The 20,967-nt window shown below is 42.6% G+C and overlaps 1 protein-coding gene across 1 annotated transcript; it reads right to left on the reverse strand.

Annotated features, from left to right (window-relative positions):
- Positions 1-177: 177 nt before the first annotated feature.
- LOC137467897 (mucosa-associated lymphoid tissue lymphoma translocation protein 1 homolog) lies at positions 178-18,609 on the reverse strand. The gene is made up of 18 exons (XM_068179321.1): positions 18,423-18,609; positions 17,473-17,639; positions 14,908-15,029; positions 14,363-14,513; positions 14,065-14,243; positions 13,723-13,819; positions 13,019-13,051; positions 11,916-11,942; positions 11,782-11,784; positions 10,790-10,822; positions 9,730-9,933; positions 6,459-6,636; positions 5,230-5,304; positions 4,717-4,844; positions 3,151-3,300; positions 2,280-2,437; positions 1,960-2,085; positions 178-1,218 (listed from the first exon to the last, which is right to left on the reverse strand). Exons 1-18 carry the CDS (start codon positions 18,572-18,574, stop codon positions 739-741), a joined length of 2,463 nt encoding a protein of 820 aa, XP_068035422.1. The 5' UTR covers positions 18,575-18,609; the 3' UTR covers positions 178-738.
- Positions 18,610-20,967: the final 2,358 nt, after the last annotated feature.

Consider the following 20,967-nt stretch of genomic DNA (forward strand, 5'->3'; position numbering starts at 1 on the left):
TAAAACATCACTTTTCTTGCGATTCTTGTTTTAGCCCTCACAGCATGTCTGTAAGACTCACCATACAATACCTTGCTTGCTATGAGCAGGCACTTGCCCTCATCTTTCCAGTTAGTGTTCTTCCAGAACATGAAAAATCAGGTATCAGATCAGCAAAAATCTTAGGAGTGTTATGGAAAAGAAAAAAAAAAAAAGAATCAAAATAGAAACAATCCACCACAGTATGGTTCCATGACTTTGCTCCCTCTGATAATCTGTAGTTCTCTTAAAAACAAAAGTGATGTCAGTTTGCTGGCTCTTCAGGTTTTGGGTTCCTTGCACAGATCTTATCCCTCTCAGATGCTGCCAGACCCTGGACATCTGGCAATCAGAGAGGAAAATGCAGTCAGAGCTGCTTTTTGGCTAAATCCAAGGCACTGGAACGTCAGTGACCGATCCTAACACACGATGGCCAAAGAACAGAATAGGAAACTTGGAACAGTTCAGATTTTTCTCTGTACCAAACAACAAATAGTAGGTGAAAAAAAATAGAAAGAATGCATTTTTCATTCCTAAATCTATTGGTACAGTTTGGTTTCTTAGGATATGAAAAATTTTCACCACAACCTCATTCCCAGCACCTACTCTAGACTCTCCAGGGCCTTGTCCAGAAGTCTCCAAACTCCAGAAGATGGAGAGGCAGTGTGGAAGCCCCTCTGTTCAAGGATGCCACTCTGGTCCAGTTCAAACACATCCCAGCTATTGCTGTTCAGAGAAGCTGAGGCTGTCAGAGAGAAAGAATTCCAGTTCAACAGTATCATCAGTGGTCTCTACTGGTACATTACGCTTTTCCACAGTGGGTGAGTAATGCTGTCCTTTGTGTCTTGAAGCCAACATCCTGGAAGTTCCACTGCAGGAACATGCCTCTGGTTGTGTGGTGCTGTTTGAGCAAGCACAGTTTGGATGGTAACTGGTAAGCTGCTTGTGGTAAGGAGAGGAATTGGGTTGGCAATGACTAGAGATGTAGTACTCAGCTGCCTCTGGACTCGATTCTACTGGATTATGGAAAGGATAACCAGGCATGCAACATGTCTGGAGACAGTTCTTGGTTTTGAATCCAGGGTGAAGCCCTAATTTAGCAATAAGGGGCTTCCCAACATTAATCTCCTTTCTTTCATCCATTGTATCTTCTATTCCTGAATACTCATAGTGCAAGCAAACAGTGAAGATTAAATGTTCCTGTAAAAGCAGAAAGAGGGGGAGAGAAAAAATTATACTTCCTCTCCAAATAAACACTACAGAAAACCCTTAGAGAGGCTCCAGTCTTCTGGAGAAGCAGAGAGACCTTTTTAGGAGCAAGACACACACAGTGGGCAGGCCTTGTTTCCTGAGGTCCTCTTTTGGTCACTACTCATTCACTGAACAGTTTGTATTTCCAGAAGCACTTGTGTTACCTCAACTGCCAAAAGCACTCAAGAAGAGATGCCAGGCTGTGTCTGGCACAGATGTTCATGACACAAAGATACAGAGACACTTAGCAGTGCCCCAGTCTGCTGAAGAGAACCTTTCAGAAACTGTATGCCCAGGAACACAGGCTGATGATACACGACACTTTCATCTCCTACTAATGACTTTGTAAGAGGCAGCTCTGCTTCAGGTCATGTTCTTCCTGAAAAGCACAGGAACACCCTCAAAGCATGCAATAAGTGATCTGCACAAAAATAGCCATCTTGGCCAAGTTCAGCATGGGCCTGGAAAATACAAAGGGCCTTGCACACCGGTTTCAGGATTGCATATGCATCAATTCCCTGCCTTTTACTTTTCAGCTGAAATGAAAGTCACTGAACTGGGTTATTATCCATTCTTTCCCTCCAAAGAACTTACTACACTAACCATACACAGCTGCCTCAACAGAACGGCAAAGCAACATAAGTAGTGTCAATTATCTGGGCATACTTGTAATGAACAGTATATACTAACCCTTAGTTTTTGCAGTGAACTCAGCCTGGTGTAGAGGCAGTGTTTGGGAAGGTCCTTTGATACTAAATAGCTTCCAGTTTCCTCAGGAGTTCCTTTATTGGCCTCTTTAGGATCTACATCTAAGTCCTATTGCAAGAAAAAAAGAGAACTTAATTGATTATATAGAATTTGTAGATCATAAAATAGTATTTCTTTCAGTTTGAGAAGTTGCAGCATTTTAGACCCAGTTTATTACACAAGATGCAACTTGATATGGGTGGAGCAGAAAATTTTCAACTTCAGTGGAGCAAGATCATGTGACAGCAGCAGGAAGCACTTACGAGTGGGAAGTCTGTGATGTGGGCTCTGCAAGCTGTGATTTCAGGGGGCTTCTTAACTATCCGTGTATAGATTATCATGACATTGGAGAACTCGGCTGCAAACCCCAACTGAATCTGAACACCACACTGGAATTCAAGGGACGTACTTTCTGGAAGCTCTGCCAATAAATAACACATTGTTACAGTCTAAATATAAATTTAGCATATGCATTTTTCTTTTTCAATCATTTAACAAACAAGAATTAAGTGCTTGGGATCACAAATAAACATTGGCATCTCTAAGAGAATCTTCCTGTATGATGAGTGGTGTTAGAAATGCCATCCCTGACCCTCTGCCCCAACTGTCAAAGAAATTTGAAGATGTACTCCAACAGGTTTAGGCCAAAAAGGTAAAAACAGGTCTTAAGCCCCACTGGCCATCTTAAAAGGCTAGGAAGCCTGGAACTCATCTCAGTCTTATTTTATTTTTCTTAGTTGTCTGCACTGAAAACTTCTTTTCATCATGCACGTTTACCATACAGTTCACCTGCCTATTTTAGGTGATGACTTTAGAACGAGATCAATGACATCTTACAAATGTCACTACTAGACATGCAGTACTGGGAGACTGTCCCAGGAGACAGACAACCTCTAAGTCTCCCTTCCAGTGTCTGAGTGGTCTTAAATATACTGAATATACATTAATTCTACATGTCACCTTGTTCATTACTATCTCATGTAGGGGTAAACCCCAACCCAAAAATTTCCAGCTGAACACAGTAATGAAAATGTAGCTATAGCCTTGAATTTCTTCCATTTGCATTCAATAGTACATGCCCTCCCTTCTCCCATCATGGCAGCAGGATCATCTAAAAGGCATTCTGTACTGTACCATGCGCTTTGGCCCACTGCAGGTTCCGTGCCAGGGACTCTGCAGAAGATGTGCTTTGTTGAACAGGATCAGTTAATGCCCTTTTCTCTGACAAGCTGCTGCGGATCTCCAGGGCTTGCTTGCCTTTGGTAAGGGGACACTTGCCCATGTCTAAAAACAAGATGCAGAGAGGTTCTTTCAAAAACAATGCTGCTGCAATTCCAACTGAATTAAGTACCTTCCTGCAATGTGTGGTTACTGTGGTTATGCCAGAGCCAGAACATCCATCAAGAGCTGCAGTTTTACAAGGAGTCCTTGCTCATCTCTTCCTTCCCTGAAGGCCAAAGCAGTTCTGCAGAGTCCCGAGGGGTTGCAAGCAGCCTGGCCAACATCATCCCCTGTTCCTCAGAGCCAGTCCTAGCAGCATCACAGCTCTGATGGGGTAAGGTCCTAATTAGAGTGGCTATTTTCAAGAACGTGACTAATTTCATTAGCGGAGATTATTCCAAAGAACTGGGGGCAAGGGGAGTAGTTTAGGTTTAGATACAAGGGCCCAATATTGATTATTTACCAGCATCACTAATGACCCACATGTCAGGACAGAGAACAAAACTTGGAAAGTTTGCAGATGATTAAAAACTGAGAGGAGTGGCTGATATCCCACAAGACTGTACTGCGAGGAAGGACCTGCTTGGGGACGTAGTGGCCACCAAGCTGACCATGAGCCAGCACTGCACTCTTGTGGCACAGGCACAACAAGAACCACAGAGCCAGCAGGTTGCAGGCTTTTCCATGGGGGCTGTTTCCGTGGAACACTTAATGGGAACATTCCTCTGGCACTGTCTACACAGAACCTTGTACACCCTGACACCCAACACCTGGGAATACTCACAGTAGTGCCTGTCATGCTACCTGACAAGTCAAACTTTCCCTGCACTCTTGAACAAAACACAAAGCTCTGTGACCTGCAGCTGGCCCAGGCTGCTGAACCCAGAGCAGAGCTGGGCTGATGCACCTACACACACCAGCCTGACACTGTTCTGTGCTTGGAGCAGGTGTTTGCCCAGAAGCAGTATGCTTTCCCCCCACACTTCTCACTTTAGTGCTCCTCTCATCAAAAACATCAAAAACACAATCACTGAGCCAGGCAAATTAACACAGTGCATTGCCCTTTTTACTGCACTTACAGAACAAATCATTATCATTGCTATAGCACTCTAAGGCAAGTAGGATTATCTTAATTGTATAAATGAACATGCAAATGACTGGACTACCACAAGCAGCTGGCACCACAGGACAGAAGAGCAGTTTTGTGGATGGACAATTCAAAGCTCCACGCAGAGAGATACTCAGAACAAGTAAGGTTCACTGAAGAGGAAAGTATAAAACTGTACACTACTAAAGAAGCTGAGCATCAGGAATGTTGTCAATATGCTGCCCAATAGCACCTGCTATTTGAACCAAAACACAACAAGAAAGAGATTTAATTAGTGTAACACATTCACCATGAGAGGAGAGACACGGAAGCAAAGTTGTTTTCAGTAATGCAGACTGAGGAGACTGTTAGTGCAGTAAGCTGGAGTTCACCTTCTGCAACCTCATCAAGCAGAACAGTGACCTTCTTGTCTTCTAACAAACGGTCCTTCAGGAACTTCATGAAGATTCCATTGGCCAACCCCAGCTGCTGAATTTCATAAGCTTCTGCTCCTTGGCACCTGTGAGATCATCAGCATCGGACAAGGAAAAAACACTGAAAAACCTTCAGGTCTAAGAGTAAATTTATACTGGGAATGGGGAAAGAAACCCTACAATTTGAAAACGAGGTTGTGTCCAAGGCCAACCTGCTCTTCGTGTTCCCTTGCAAGCAGCTGATGGAAGTTTCTCTTAAAATGACATCACAGACTACACCTGTTCATCAAACTGCTCATATGAGGAGCTTAAATTTATTATTGATGACTTTAGTAAAGCTCCTGACTACTTCTATTCAGCAGTTTTTGCACTTGAAAAGTGACCAAGGTTACTGGCCCACAGCACAGTTCTGAAAAAGATCAGCTATACAATCTCAGTAATTTCTGTGGCACAGAAGAATAACTTCCTTACGTTGCATATCCAAAAACAATATTGGCCGTAACCTTCAGAGCATCCAAGATAAGAACTGTATCATCATATTCATTTCTGTAATAAATGGAAACACAAGAAAGTAAAATAGTAATTTGAGAACTCATAATGGCAACAAAATCAAAACACAAAACAGAGAAAGTTCAGAACCAGTAATTTGTTTCACTCCTACATGTCTGGAATGAATCCTGACTGCTCAAACACAAAAGTCAGCACCATCAACACTCTGCCTGAGGGCAGTGTAAAGACAAGAGGCATCAGGCATTACCCAGAGAAGGGCATGCTGTAATAACCAGTAGAGTTTGGCTGCAATCTCTGCAAAACACAACTCTGATATCCACCCATTTTAGGTTATTTCAAAAATGGCATGTTTTTTTAAAATTTTTTCTTTTCCCCACCCAACATGGTGCTGTTAGTACAAAGCTTACATCAATGGATTTTCTATTTGGTCAGCAGATTGCGAAGATGAATTGGATCATGGGCATTTCATTAGCAGAGAAGTTTAGAGGCTCCACAGATACTAAAGTGCCAGCAACTTTCTGTTATGAAACATTCCTCAGAGACCAACTGCCAGAAGTGCTGACTGAAGAGCTGATTTCAAGTGCAAGTTTAATTGATCATAATAGTTTCTCAACATGGAAAGAACACAGTACTTTGTGTAGAAAAATCCCATAAATCAGTTGGTTTTTAACCCCCTAATAAAGATACAACATCCTCAGTATAGAAGCAAAATCCACGGCTCTCGGGAGTTCTAAAATAATTACTTCACTTGAGCCCTTCTGCTAAGTTAACATGCCTTTGATCACAGGGCTTCTTCTTCCTCCCTGTAATGAAGATGGATAATGATCCCAGGGGAAAGGGTCCTGTTTCATCTTTAAGATGCCAAATTTTACTTTTATCTGATCAGTCTGTTTATAACTTAAAAAACAACAGCAACAAAGAAATAAATGTCATTGAAATCAGGAGGCAGGTATGTACCCATGTGAACCACCAGGTTCACATCTCTATCCAAGGCCATGGGCAGAAGTCTGTGGGTGAATCCTACTGATGCTAAAAGCACTCGGGTGCAGGCTGTGAACTCTGAGAACTATGAACTTTGCAGTACAGTGAATTCTCAGCCTAAAGACTTGTCATCTGCAAAAGGCCCAGCTTTCCGTTCAGATCCCAAAGAGCTGAGGTCAGCCCTCAGCACCCAGGAATGCAGGAGATACCTTTTGCGACACATATCCAGCAGGAACACGTTGAGTCCCGTCTGCTTCTCCTGCATCAGCCGCAGGATGTTCTGCACGCACAGGCAGTTTGCTGAGCGGTAGGGATTCGGGGCATCAATAGGAACCATGAAACTGTTCCCATAGTTTTCGTAGCCATGGCCAGCATAGTATAACAAACCTGAGTTCAAAACAGGTGTGATAGTGAGCAGTGCATCAGAGACTTGTGTCCATTTTAGCAGGTCAAAACTGTCATGCACAGCGCTGACTGTGGGCCAGGGAGTTCACTGAAGCCACTCCAAGCCACATTAACATCAACTCCACAATACACTAAGACAATAAATTAAAAGCAGCACAAAAATCACACATGCAATAGAATCAGTTAGAAACTTGCATAAAGACACCAAGTTAAATACTCTTAAAATGCTCTAAGTAGCTATGACCTCTAACAGAGACAGCCTGTTATATTTGATGTGTAATTCACAGATAGGAACAAGGAAATGTGCCAACCGTAAAACATCTTCTCCGCATGTGCAATTACAAAGCTCTGAGCAGCAGTAAGCCTGCAGCTTATAGACGGAAAACAAAATGCCGAAGAGTTTGGTAGGACTCCAGAGCACGTCCCCATTACCGACTACCAACAGCTCATGTTCACTTGAATGCAGCTATATCTCCTAGTAACAGACTCATGACTCTTCTGGGTCTACTAAACAAACTCTTTGCATGCTTATCTAGCCAGAAATTATTATCCTGCCATCATGTTCCTCATGTGTCACTACACAACAGTCTACAACATTTTAAGATTTAGAATCTTCAATAAAACATGCAATATTTTTGTAGAGAAACCATCCTGAACAGGGAATTAAAGAAAGTTTTTCCTCAACCCTGAGAAAGGGAACTGCAAGCTAGGACTTAGATTTTCCTTATATGAATAAAAATCTCCAATATTAAAGTAATTTAAATTTGCATGAAGATCAGATGATCTTAGAATCAATAATCTCTACTGTCATAAAATGCAGTTACCAGAGGCTTGTATGATTTAATTGGATTTTCCTATTGCCTATTCCCAGTGCTGGTTTTCCTTAATGATGCAAATTTCATCTTCTAAAAAGAATTTTTATTTATCTAGTCAAAGCAGTCTGCGGGTCAGATCTGCAATTAGAATATAGTGCTCAGCTGAATAAAAGTCAACAGAAATCTGACAATTTATGCTGGCTGGAGATACCACGTTCTTATCTTGTTATTCTTACTAAAATTTGCTGAAAAATTTAAGTCACTACAACACTGGCAGATTCAGATAAAACCCAAAATAAGGCTCACCCTTACATACTAGCTCGTGGAGGTGGGCATGCTAGATGTTTTCACCTTTTCACTACACACAGCTACAAGAAATGAAAATATGAGGGCTACCTGAGCCTGGCGAGCTTCAAGAGAGCTAAACATGGTATGAAGTGCAACTGTATAATCTTGTGTCAGGCTCTAGGTTAAAAGGAAAGCCTTAATGTGACTTCCAGAGCTTGGATCTGGACCTAAATCAGGGTTATGTTTCAGATTCTATGTATCTGAGCATATATTCTGTAAGTAAGTGGACTGACTGACTACATTCCTTTTCTGTCCTTGGCAGATGACTGTGCTATGTGTCAAGTACCTGCAACAGTTAATATGCTGAGCTCAAGATCAGAAATAAATCTGCACATACCTGGGGTAAGTGGAGTAAACATATTTGGAGGGCCTCAACGGAGACTCGCATACAACAATTTTAAGTAGGTTCAAGTTCCTCAGAGACATCAGCATTTAAATTATATCTGCCTCCCTCCCCCCCTCCCACTTTCAGTCCCTCTCATTTGAAAAGAAAGCAGCCTAAATATTTTTAGCCTTTCTAACACATGGGTCTGTGCTTTTACCCTGTGTGGAATACAATGTTAATTGCAACCTACATTTAGAACAGCACAGACTAAGTCAGCAGAGGAGACAACCATCATCACTTTGTTTACTACTCCTGCTCTTAAGGACCAGCATCTGAAATGTCACTTTCCTGGCAGTAAGCCAGAATTACACAACCTAGTAAGCATCAGGTTTATATGTAGCAGGGACTAAACAGCAGTAGTCATTATGCCTCTTCTATTTGAAGCTATGCCCACTAGAAAAGGCAATAAATTGTTACCTATTTGTGCACTGACAGCATCTTTTATAGGCTTTAAGCCATTCATAGCCACTATGCAGAAAGAACAAAGTAATCATTTGAACGGAAGTAGTTATTGCCAAACACCACCGAAAAACTGTTCGGCTTACCTTTTGTATCAACTGGCTGGAAAAGTACAACTGCAAAAATATGCCATGTAAGAGCTTTCATATGGTGCTGCTGAGAAATTAATTAGAGCCTTTCAGTACTTTATTTGCTACATTCATGTCCACAATTAGGGAGAAAAATTGAGAAGGTGCAAAAATCTCAAAGCTCACCCAAACAGACAAGCCCATCTATTTCCCAGGGAATAATAAAAGCAAACTGCTCTCAAAAGCCTCATGTTCCTGCCAGACCAAGGCTTCGTGTCAGGCAGGTTTTGGCTCAGACATAAATGCCCAAATGTCAGAGCAGACAGTTCTGCACAGAGAGAGCATCAGGTAACACACCCATAAAAAAAGTTGTGCTAAGAAATAGGCTGACCTTGTGTTCTAAAAAGGGATCAAATAATGTTTTCTCAAATGGATTTTTACTACAGGAATTCTGCAATCCACTGAACAGGGACCTGGAAAAACATTTTGCTCTCTGTCCTAAATAATTTCTGGAGTTTTCTATACAATATTAGCAAATACAATCTTAGAAAAATGACAAAATAGTGGTAGTCAGCAGAAAATGTAAGAACTTTTCTTACACTCCAAACCAGATCACTCTTGGCCTTTTCCATGCAAGGCTTTTGCTCCATGCATCAATTCCATCATCCTCTCCCCCACTTCTGTCTTGTGCTTTGTGCCCCAAAATCAGATCTAGGCAAGCAAAATACTATCAATACTATCAAACAAAATAAAAGCCCGCACTGCAGTTTTAGGTGTGGTTAAAGAATGAAGTTCAAACATTTGATCTGTTCTAAAAGTAAAGGAACAATAACAATAACCAAAGGCAGAGGATATGCTGTTGGGTGCCTTTAACTTATTCTTCGCATTCTACATACATCATATTTACCATGAAGGTTGTTTACCAGAGGCAAATACCAGATGTTTGCTACTTGATACATACAAAACTGACCTACTTCAGAAGGTATTTATGTGTCCTTACCATAAACTCCTTCGTCCAGGAGAAGTAAAAATTCATCCACTGCATTTTGCATCTCAGACTCAGTAAGATCCAGCAAAGATACAACTTTGAAATCCAGCTGCCTTAGCAAACTGGTCAATTCATAGACATCTACCATTGGAGCCTTGAGCTGGGGATGATTCCAGTAGCTCATGTTTCCTATTAACAGAGCCACCTTGTCTGTGGCTGCCAAGACACACAGAGAAAAAAAAAAATGTCACATTTATATATTCCATGGATTCAACACCTTAAAATTTAAAGTTTTCCAAAGTGAAAAGGGTATCTATCTCACTTCAGGCACAATATTTTATCTGATTTTACAAGTCATCCCACATCAACAACACAGCTCAAGTCTCTTTTCAGCCTGAAGAAAAAAACTCACCCGCATGAGAGAGGAACACTTACAAGACTCCCCCTCACACTAATGAACCTGAAAGAGCCATAAAATTCTGACAGAGGCCAGCAGCCTTTCCATCTGGTTTAGTATCAACAGGAGAACATGCCTGACCACTCAAGTCCACAGTGCAAATTTAAGAATGAGATTTAAAAACCCAGCAACTGTTCTTCGTATCACATGTGCTATCCATCTCTTTATGAGCTTCAGCTCAGCATCAAAGCATCCACATGATGGAACGGGGAGAGCCGCAAGGACAGCATTTCCTTAGCAGACAGGACAGCAATCCTTTCTATCACATCATCCCAATACCACTGCCTCCAAGTGTTCAAAGGAATGGAGTAACACACTGGCTAAGGTCTGGCCACAGGAATCCGAAGCAGTAAACTGAAACAGATGAGAAGCTGCAAGCGCTTCACAGGGTCACTAAAAATACTGGTGCCCTCGGCACAGTTTACTCCTGAAAGGGCAAACAAGCATTCTGAAAGGACTATACAAATATCCACAGATCTCCCTCCCTGGAGCTCTCTATTTGCCCCACGGGTCTTGCACTGGCAGTGTCAGTAGCAGCATCACTCAGGAGCAGAAAATCTGCGTCCTAGATGCCAAATACATTATAAATAGTCATTTCAGTATAAAACTACTTACCCACAGGTCTGTGACTTGATTCTTCTTGTGGGTCTGTTTGAAATAGAAGAGAAGAGCAGTGTGTCAGTGACTCCAGAAAATGAACTGCATCTTCCCCACAGCCATAGTCTAGCAGCACTGCTTTCTCTAACACTTTGCTAGGTTAATGCAAGAAAAAGCCCTCTCTTTGTTTTGGTGGGGTTTGGGGGTGTTTTGTTGATGTTGTTGTTTTTGTTTAGATGATTTCCTTCACCCTCTTCCAGCAAACAACCTGACAGGATGTGAATAGCTAATTCTATAGATTAAGAAACAACAGATGCTGAATCTCACAAACTGCACATTGGCATTTTCAGTGACATCCGACCAGTTCATCCTCTCTAAACAAAATGCAGACATGCAAGGTGCGGGATGCACAGCAGGGATCCCCATCTAAATGTGAAAATTATTTTATTCTGTACTTCACAGAGGGGTGGCAGAGCCAATGCTGTGCCAAGAGAAACAGTAAGCAGCGTGCCAAAATGGTTCACCTGGATAACACTACACAGTATGACAGAGAAGTCCTTCAGTGGTTGAAACTGAGGCCGGGCAAACATAAACATATTTGATATCTAACCCAGGAAACTATCTTTGGGAGTTGAGGTTTTGGGAAAACTGTATCGGAGATAATCCCCTTTGGAGCAACACTGTAGACCTACATTCCTATAATAACCACCTAACACGCTTCGTATCACACTGGCTGACTCCAGCATGACTGGAAGAAATATGCCACTCAACATATCATGAGTGATAGCCAGACACCTCACATCTTTTTCACCTTAATTATCTGAGAAAGCAGCAATGTGCTAAAACTGAGAGTCCCAAGAAACCACAGACAAGAAAGATAATTCCCTTTGTATCTGTGTAAGTATATGTGCAGCCTTGAGTTATTTTATAAACAGCACCCCTATGATTTTCTACATGCTTCAAGTTAAATCTCTTGGAACTAGAAAAATGTGCTGCTCTTAAGGGGATACCAGCTCCTATTCAATTCTCAGTTACAGGTACATCCAAATACTGTAAAGTTTATACTGCAACCCAGCGAGCCTTCAATGACTTGTAACATAAAATGAAGATGCCAAGTCAAAGTTTTTCAAAACTTACCACTTACCTGATTTCTGAAGATCACCTAAATCTTCTGAAAATGAAAACACCAATAAAATAATAGTTTAAACAAGAAGCAGAAGCCCCATTTTACTAGTAAAAATGTGCCATGCCATTATTAAACAAAGCTGAACACAAAACAAACTACCTTTCTAAAATACTTTTGAGTTTGCATTTCTGCAAATCAAACCTTTTTTGTTTATTCCACACAGAGAAGAGAAAATCCTGTAGCAATACATTAAGCTGTGCTAGACACAGCATTGCAGTACAGTAGATGCAGAAACAAAGTGAGTTATGACACCTCAATCCCACAGGCATGCCAGTAGGTTGAAGGAAAAAGGAAAAGGCATCAGAATCATCCCACTGAAGAACAGATGTTTGAAGGGCTGCTGAAAAAGCAACATCCTGACCAAAAAAATCTGATTTTGGGAAGCCATGTGTATTCAGAAAGACTTCAGATACAATCTTCAAACATGCTAAGCTACCAGGGATTTCACCACTTTATTCTGAGAACACTGGAAAGCAGGGAAAAGAAAACTAACATCTCTGAAGCACCAGTGCTCTCTTGGAGCAGCCTCGCAGCACTGTACCCAGTCCCCTGTGCTGTGGATATTGCAGACTCTTAATGGAGATGCTCAGCAGTCGAGGGAGGGATGGTAACAACATTAAGGGTCACAATACACTTCCTCCTCCCTGTTGCAACAGTGCAAAGGAGAACAGAAATAATCCTAAGGACGTTGCTAAAAACACTTCTGCAGACATGGAGCTGACACTGGAACTAGCTCTAGCCAGCTCTCTAAGATCATCCACGTTCCTGAATATCTCCAGATTTTATTTCTAGGATGTTGCCTCCTGAGCCCCACCCAAGAAATCTCCAGATCATTTGAATATCACAAAAGAAGGAAGTAGCCTGTTTTTTCTCCTGTGTGATTTAGATCATGGTGTCCAGGCAAAGAAGAGAGAAGCACGTGCAGAAGGACTGTTGCATCATCCATCAGTGTTTTAAATCCAAGCTCTTAACCCACATATGCCTTTCAGCAACACACTCAACAACCTGTCATTCCCATCACCGATTTTTAAAACTGATTCACAATTAGAGGTTTACATTACCTTCTGTGCACTCCACTGGCATAGCTTTCCTTCCTTGTGTTTTAAGGAGGGGAAAAAATTGGAAGATGAGCTCTCAGTTCTGAGATTTAGCACACAAGGTGGAAGACAAAGGGCACTGTCAAACTGCTCTGCAATGTGGCTCACTTTACAGCAGTGTAAATTTGCATTGGCCATAACACTGTACAGTAATGATTCCTGAAACTCTAAACTAGGGTGTTTCTTAGGTTAGGAAGTTACACAGTAGTATTGTCAGATACATCTGGAAGCTATACAAACAGATCTGCTCCTCTTCAATTCCCTGCAAATACACATGCATGAACATGAAACTTGTTCATTCATTCTACTTGAAATGAATAATCTCACCTCTCCTGATTGCTGAAGGACTACATGTAACAGAGTTCATGTCCCCAGCAAGGGTTAAAGTGGTTTTTAGCTGTCAAAAAGTGTAAGTCAGCTAGCAATCTCCTAACAAGCTACATAGATGCTGGCAGGGCCAAAAAGGGACAGCACATCTGTGCTGGTTACAATAAAAACCCAAAACTCTAAAATTCTGTGTGCAAGCACAGGTGTTTTAACAAATGGATAGACTAAAAATATAGAAGGGATGTGCTTGTCTTAATACTGAAAGCTTCAAAAATGAATTTTAGTGATGTGGAAGAAATGGACAAAGGAGCTGACCTGTTTGAAATAGAAGAACTCCTTACCTATAATGACTTCTACTTTCTTGCTGTCTTCATCCTCCCGGTCATTGAATACATGACACCAATATGTTCCTTGATGTCCCACATCCACGTAAGTTACCTATGCAAGCATCATCACAATCATCCCAACAGACCTCCAAAAAAGACCTGCATCAGGTATTTAAGCCTTGTATCTAAGCCCCACAGGCAAGAAAGAGTAAAAAAACTAAAAGCAGCACTTCAAGTGAGCACTTCATCAGAAGTTATCAAGGTTCTGGAGAAATTATTTTCTTCAAGGGAACTTTCTGTGGTAAGCTCAAGGTGGTTAACATTAGCTCCCAAGTGTGGCCCATTGCAGTAACTTACTGTGTAGACATTTTTGCTCCCATTTGCCAAAGGAAATCCATTTCTGAACCATTGGTAATGAGGAATTGGGTTTCCAACAGCTCCACATTCTAGTACCAAAGCATCCCCCACTGTCAGGTTTTGTGGCTGAGGCTGATTACAAATGCACAACTTGTTTTCAGGCAAACCCATTAAGAGCCCTTCAAAAAGGAAACATACGTAAGAAAAGGAAGCGTGAGACAACCTAAGCACAGCATCAGGGACCCAAGTGCCTTGAGGAAGAAGGAAGGCACTTTCAGAAGGTGATTTTGCCACTCACCATGAGGTGTATTCCGAAGCTCACAAACTTCAAGGCGTGCCCACCGACTGAACATAAAAGAAGATTCACTGTTCACTCGGCAGATGTAAAAGCCAGAATCCTTTACACTCACTGGACTCAAAACCAGTTCTGGAGAATTACCGTGGGGAACCTGCATCACAGGTGAACCAAAAATACTTCAATTTTGATTAGTTTAATCTTAACCAGGATCAAGCACTATAATATTTATTTCCAAGTCCTTAACACCATCCTCAGCTCCTTACTTCAAACTTACTGGTAGGCTGAGACAACTGAATTTACAGCTTCCTTCCTGCCCCTTTCCACATTCACAGCCCCCAGGAATGAAGTGGTGTGAACATAAGGAATCACATTTTGTTTTAGCGCGTTCATAGGGTCATCCAGCATTTCTTAAACTTTATGAGTTTTATGAGTATATACAGCAATCTTCTCTCATTGTGAATAAGAATCTTAAAAAAAGGACAATCCAGAATCATTATGTGTTATTTTCACTGTTTAAAAACCCTGCATTGTCTATGAACTCTTACCTCTTTTTCCTGCTTGAACCACTGGTATTGAACAAATGGGTGTCCTGTTGCCCAGCAGCACAACTTCACGACCTGACCAGACAGCACTGCTTGAGAGTCAGGCTGTACAATGATTTTTACACCTTTAAGACAGAATTTACACATAGGAAAGTTATGAAGAAATACAAGTCCATCATTTATATTTGCACTTAAATTGCCCTTGGAGCACAGAACATTTCTGTCATTAAATATACTTGAAAATAATTTGTTTGTATGGCGTATACACACAGTTCCAATTAGTTATATTACTTTAAGACATTCAAAATTGTCTTCCACTACACAAAATCCATGCTCAAATCAATAAGTACTCAATAGAGCTCATAAAAGATTTAAAGTATATCATTCAGGTATTTTAATTCTAAAGGAAATAATATGTCTCATGGTATCACGGATCCCTTTTCGGAAAGATATTCTCAGTTTTAAATGTTTGCTCACTCCCAACAATTTCGTTGAGCTGTTCAGATTAAGGCCCAGCCTGAGGGAGTCAAGGCAGTCAGAGTTTAAGTCCAACAGAGCACATTCTTCTGCTAGTCCTTATGCACTCTTATGAGCTGAATCCTTGGTTTCAGCTTTATGCCTCTAACTCCTGCAGGACACGGGGCTGGGGTTTTCTGCAAGGTAAAATTTTCTACTTCAAATCTTAACTGCCAGGAGAGTAACTCTGACACCACTCCATTATGATGCAGTTATTTTCTTAACCTAAACCATTCCAGATCTTGTTACAGCATGGTCTCAAAACCAGATCCACCGGTACAGCCAAGGTCATCAGAGGAAGGAGAACAGAACATTTAAAAATCATTATTTGAAGCATTCTTTGCTCTGGATGGTACAACTAGACCAGAACCCACGGAGACAAGAGCCTGAAACAGAGAGCACATGGCGTTTGGAAATCACGTAACCTTGCCTGGCAGGGCAGTGGGTTCTATCAGCTGCCTCCACACACAGGATTACTCTGTAAGAGTGGAACACACTGGCAGCTACTCCAAAAAAGCTGCAACACTTGGAAATTCCCTGCCTTCCTTACTCCAAAATCACCTCCTTCTACACCTAGCACTGGAGATCACTACCTCAGTTCTTCATTTAACACTTCCTCTGCTGCTTTCTGCAGTTAAACTGTGTTAAGTAGTTTTGGATCATCACAATCCTGTAACATTAACCAACAGAAAAAACAACTATGCTATTTCAATTTAAAGGACAGAAAAATTAAGAAGGCTTACTCTTTCCAAAACTTCCACTTTTTTTTTTTTTAAATTTCCCCTGATTTGCATCACAAACAGCTCTTAAGAACAAAGATGAGAAAAATCCACTGGAAGATAAGCATTTTGCACTCATCAGAAGCATTCCAAACAAGTTCTAAGAAATCTGATCCACAATTTCTTCAGTTTCATTTCTTTTCCTGTGGTTTACTCAGCACTACACAGTCACTTCCTGTACATACCATGGAATGTAATGGTTCAAAAAGAAAAACCTTCCAGCTCAGTTCTGTGATTGATTACAAAGACACATAAATATTTCTTCCATTTTTCTTGGAAAATGCAGAGCATAAGTGTTACCTTTGAATATGGCTAAGTGACATCTATGGTTACCAGACTCTGAAACCTTGCAAATTCAGTGTTCATAATCTTATTCATAATCCAATTGTTATATCCTTAGCTGACACACTGGGAAACTCTTGATGGAAGAGAGAAAAGCATTGCTACAATACACTTGAAAAATCCCAAGGTTGTCCTAACAATGGTTCTCAGCCCATGGCTTCTTTTCACACATTGTCCAAAGAACAGGACAGCCATCAGCATGGTAAGGAGCTTGCAGGTCTCATTTCTACTGCCCACTGAAAGAGAAGATTTTTTCATTTCCCAGGAGGTTGAATTTCACCCCATCCTGAACAAGAAGGACCTAAGAGAGGGCTCTGGTTCTGTACTACAGCAAGTAGCACTTGATCTACATGGTCCTACTTGAGGTGCACCTTGTGCTGCACCACTTCCTGGACTTTGAGAACAATCACACTGAATCACAGAATATGCAGAGCAGCAAGGGACCCACAAGGATGATCAAGTCCATGCATTAGTAGAAAATAATCTAGTTCTATCCTAAATTAATCTGTCCAGTCAGCAAGCTGGACCAAACCCAGCACGTGTAGGAACTGCCCTAACTGGACCCTTCCCCTTCACCTGGGATAAGTTACTGACACCTCCAGACCCCAGTGCTGGCAGCACTACCTGTCTGTCCATCTCAGGTCCATAAGCAGCTCCCGGAGGCACAGGCTGAGACCAAACCCCAGTCAGCAGACAGAATGACAACACCCAGCACACCCATGCAGCCAAATCGAAGCGTGCAACAACACTGCATGAAGGCTTGGCTGACATTTAACCTCAGAATCAGATCAGTCAATAACCTTGGTAATAATCTGGATCCCAACTACCAGAATGCAAACACTAAAGATGTTTTTAGTTACTGTAGAGTGCTACCTTGAGTATTCCCAGTCTAAAATCCAGGGCTGCAGTGAAAGCACAGCCCAGAACTGACCTGAGTGGCTGAGACACCGGAGAGCCTCCGTGTGCTCCAGGGCCTGCAAGGACTCCGCCAGCTCCACCACAGTGCAGCCCCGATCCCCCAGCAGCTTCAGCAGACTCCAGCTGGGACTACCTTCTGGCTCCAGCACCTGGAGGGAACACTGCTCCAAGTCGAGAGGGCTGTGGAATAATGTGAGAAAGACACGGCATAGACCTTCTCAATACCTTTTTCTCAGAAAGGACCTGGGTAAACAATCACTTGTAGATAAATAAAAATATTTTAAAAAATAGAGATGGGAAATTCCTAGCTGATTTCGACATATTTGCAGCATTTCCTTCAAGTTTCAGGAGTTCAGAGGTTATTCAGTAACACCTCCACAGACAGAAACTGGTATTAGTGAGCTGGATGGGGTAAGAGATGCATATACCTCACAACTCTCAGGAAATGTATTAAGAAACCTCCTATTTTTCACTTTTAAGGCCTTAGCACAAAAAGTAGTACAGCACCTTTCATTTCCATGAGCCTAATTCGGAAGCCGTAGAGAGTGAGTCAGAGTCTTAACTTCAAAGTGCAGGAAGACCGATTTTAAAGTTGTTGTAAACAAGTGACTGCTGGAGCCCAGCCTAACACACCGACTGTACAGTGTAGTTAACTGTGTCTGAACTTCACAGTTTTAACTTTGGTGTCGTTATCACGCACTTTCAACCACAGCGGATTCAATCAACACAAATAAAGAAATAACGACAGCTACCTAAAGAGAATACAATGTTACGTATTTCCACTAAAAAGATTCAACAGCGTTTCCTTCCTTAAATCACAGTGCTACGCAAACCTGGGGGCGAGATACCTTCAGTATGTGATGTGGTGATTCTTTCACTAATCAAGTGGACTTTCAGTGTTCTAGGGGATTAGAGATAAACACGCGCCGCCGCCCGCGCCCCGCCGCCGCCGCCCGCGCTCACCTCAGCCGCAGCGTGCCGCGGCTCCCCGCTCGCTGCGCCAGCTCCCGCCAGCCCTTGCCGGGCGCCGCGCGGTCCAGCAGCTCGCTGAGCCTACGGAGCAGCGGCCCGGCCAGCCGGCTGAGGGGCAGCGGCCCCGCCGCGCCGCACTCCATGGCTGCCCGCCGGGGCGGTGCTGCCGCCCGGAAGGAAGCGCCGCGCCGGTAGCCCAGGACTGGGCGGCCGGGCGGGGTCCGGCTGAGGGGAGCACGGGCACTCCGCCCTGAGGGGGCACCCCGCCCTGAGGGGGCCCAGCCCTGAGGGGGCCCAGCCCTGAGGGGGCGCCGCGCCCCGGGGACGTCCCGTCGGCCCCTTCGGAGACCGTGAGGAAACAGACCAGGTGCGGTTGTACCCTTGTTGAAATGGGAGTGTTGTGGATCCGACTGCGAGGGCGAAACCTCCTGCAGTGTCCCCAGCTGGTGCTGAGAATCCCGAACGTGGCTTTAGAACCGGGGCTGGGGCATAAACCAAAGGCCACAAATTTGAGATCTGTTTCTCTCTCGCTTTGAGGAGAAACAGCTTTATCCAATTGCAACCAGAACGACCATGGACTCTCCTCCTTGACACAACTTTTCCCAGCCTGCCGCCACTGTCGAAGCGTGCAGCGTAAGGCACCTTGCATTCTCAGCGAGGGAGAGGAGGGGCTGCTCGGGAAGAGCCTCCCAAGGAGATGTTCCCCTGAGTGGTCGTCATCACTGAAAACGGCCGGATGATCTGAGGTGAATTCTCACCTCTCTGGTAATGCAACTTGCTCAAAGTGGACTGAAAGTGCCTAAGAAAGTAATTTTACAAACATTTTTAATCAGTGATCAAGCATTCGGGTAGCTCAGAGAAGTGGTAGAGGCCCTATCCCTAAAAGTGTTCAAGACCAGGTTGGATGGGGCTTGGAGCAACTTGGTGGAAGGTGTTTCTGCCCATGTTGGTGTAGGACTATTTGACCCTTAAAGGTCCCTTCCAACCCAAACTGTTCCATTTTGAATGTGGCAGCCGCTCATTTCTTTGAGGGTTATTTTGACTATTAGGCTCTTCTATAAAACATAGATATCCTTATTGTGAATAAGGGTGGTTGGAAGTGCTATATTTACTGCTGAAGACCCCAGTTTCCTATCTGTATGCATAACACTGGGTGCAAGAAGTATTTAGCACAGTAGGATCTTGTAACCAGTTTTAGCTGCATGTCCTTCAAAATGCTTAAGAAAAAACCTGGCATGAAAGTTGCTTTTCAGCCTCTTCCCCTTTTCAAGTTCCTTAAGCTCAGGGCAGTTTGTGCAATTCATTCCAGTTTGCACTGTGTGAGACTTATCTCCTTGGGCACCAAGAGTGGAAATACTTTCTTACCTCAGGATTTGCTTATTTGCCTTTGAGGGATGAGAATCATTAGGTGAATTTCTGTGTAGAGATTATGAAAAGCCCAGTGTCCACCTTTGATTTCCTCAGCCTGTTTGTTGGGCACTGTGGATTTTCTCATGCTCAGCAGAACTTTTGTGTGCTTAACTTCCAGCAAGGAAGAAATTAACAATGTGCCTAGGAGAGCAGTTAGGCACATACTTCAAAAAACAAGCCAGTGCTTTGTTATGAAAAGCTAAGGCCAACACTTCCTCTGTCTCAAGGCCATTAGGAAATTCCTATGGACTTCTATGGAAGTAGGATGTGCCCTCTCCTCACTGCCAACTCCCTGTCTGGCAGAGGTTTTCCCAGGAAGGGCCATCTGCTGCATGTAATGAAATCGTCTCTCTTAAAAGTCAAACTGTTCAGTGATCAGACTCCCTATCCTGAGGTCACACTCCAAAACACCAGCAAAGCTGTCGGCTGGCTTGCGGCTCCAAACAACATGGAAAATTCAGCCTCCTTTGTCTCCAGCAGGGAGGCCCAGCCCAGGACCAGCGTATCCCAGAACATCCACTAAGAGCTCGAGGGTAAGTGAGGGGTCGGGGTCTTTGGACTTTGAAAATTATTTGTCTGCTTTTTTTCTCCTGGGCAAATAGAATGTGTATCATAAAAGACTAATAAAGGAAAAACAGCAAATTCCTTTTATTATCAATGCACTACATGAATATAGTGATTTATACTGCTATTGACCAGGAAATGGGATTTGTTATTTCCTTATGCTAAAGAAGAGCCATTTTTGTTTATCCTGATAGATTTGGGTGTTTCTAAACAGGTTGCATTTATAATTCTGCTCACTATTTCTGAAACTACACTCTGCTACTATTTCTACCAAGTCTCATTAAGACAAAATTGCAAAAATTGTATGAAAGCAAGCTTCTTTCTCTAAAGAGTGTGTGATACCAGGTATCCTGAAAAACACATTTATTAATTCTAAATATTTCTTGCATGGTCTAATACGTATTAGATAAAAAGTTCCTCCATTCTTGAGAAAAAGGTCTGGTCACTTGGTAGTAATAGATGATTCCCAGTCTTCATGAATTGCTCAGTCTGACAGGGTCAGATGCTTGACAGATGTTAAAAATAGATTAAGACAGATCAGTGTTAAGAGTTGTGCTGTGAT

Source organism: Anomalospiza imberbis, unplaced genomic scaffold, assembly GCF_031753505.1.
Source record: "Anomalospiza imberbis isolate Cuckoo-Finch-1a 21T00152 unplaced genomic scaffold, ASM3175350v1 scaffold_85, whole genome shotgun sequence".
Classification (NCBI taxonomy): Eukaryota; Metazoa; Chordata; class Aves; order Passeriformes; family Viduidae; genus Anomalospiza; species Anomalospiza imberbis.

Bases quoted from the DNA above. Each gene is read 5' to 3' on its own strand.
- LOC137467897 (XM_068179321.1), bottom strand. From the start codon at position 18,574: ATGGAGTGCGGCGCGGCGGGGCCGCTGCCCCTCAGCCGGCTGGCCGGG. The intron at 14,244-14,362 runs GTGAGTGGCAAA...TCCTTTTTGAAG, and splicing joins GCTTCGGAATACACCTCATG to GGCTCTTAATGGGTTTGCCT. The intron at 13,052-13,722 runs GTAAGGAGTTCT...TTAAAACACAAG, and splicing joins GAAAGTAGAAGTCATTATAG to GAAGGAAAGCTATGCCAGTG.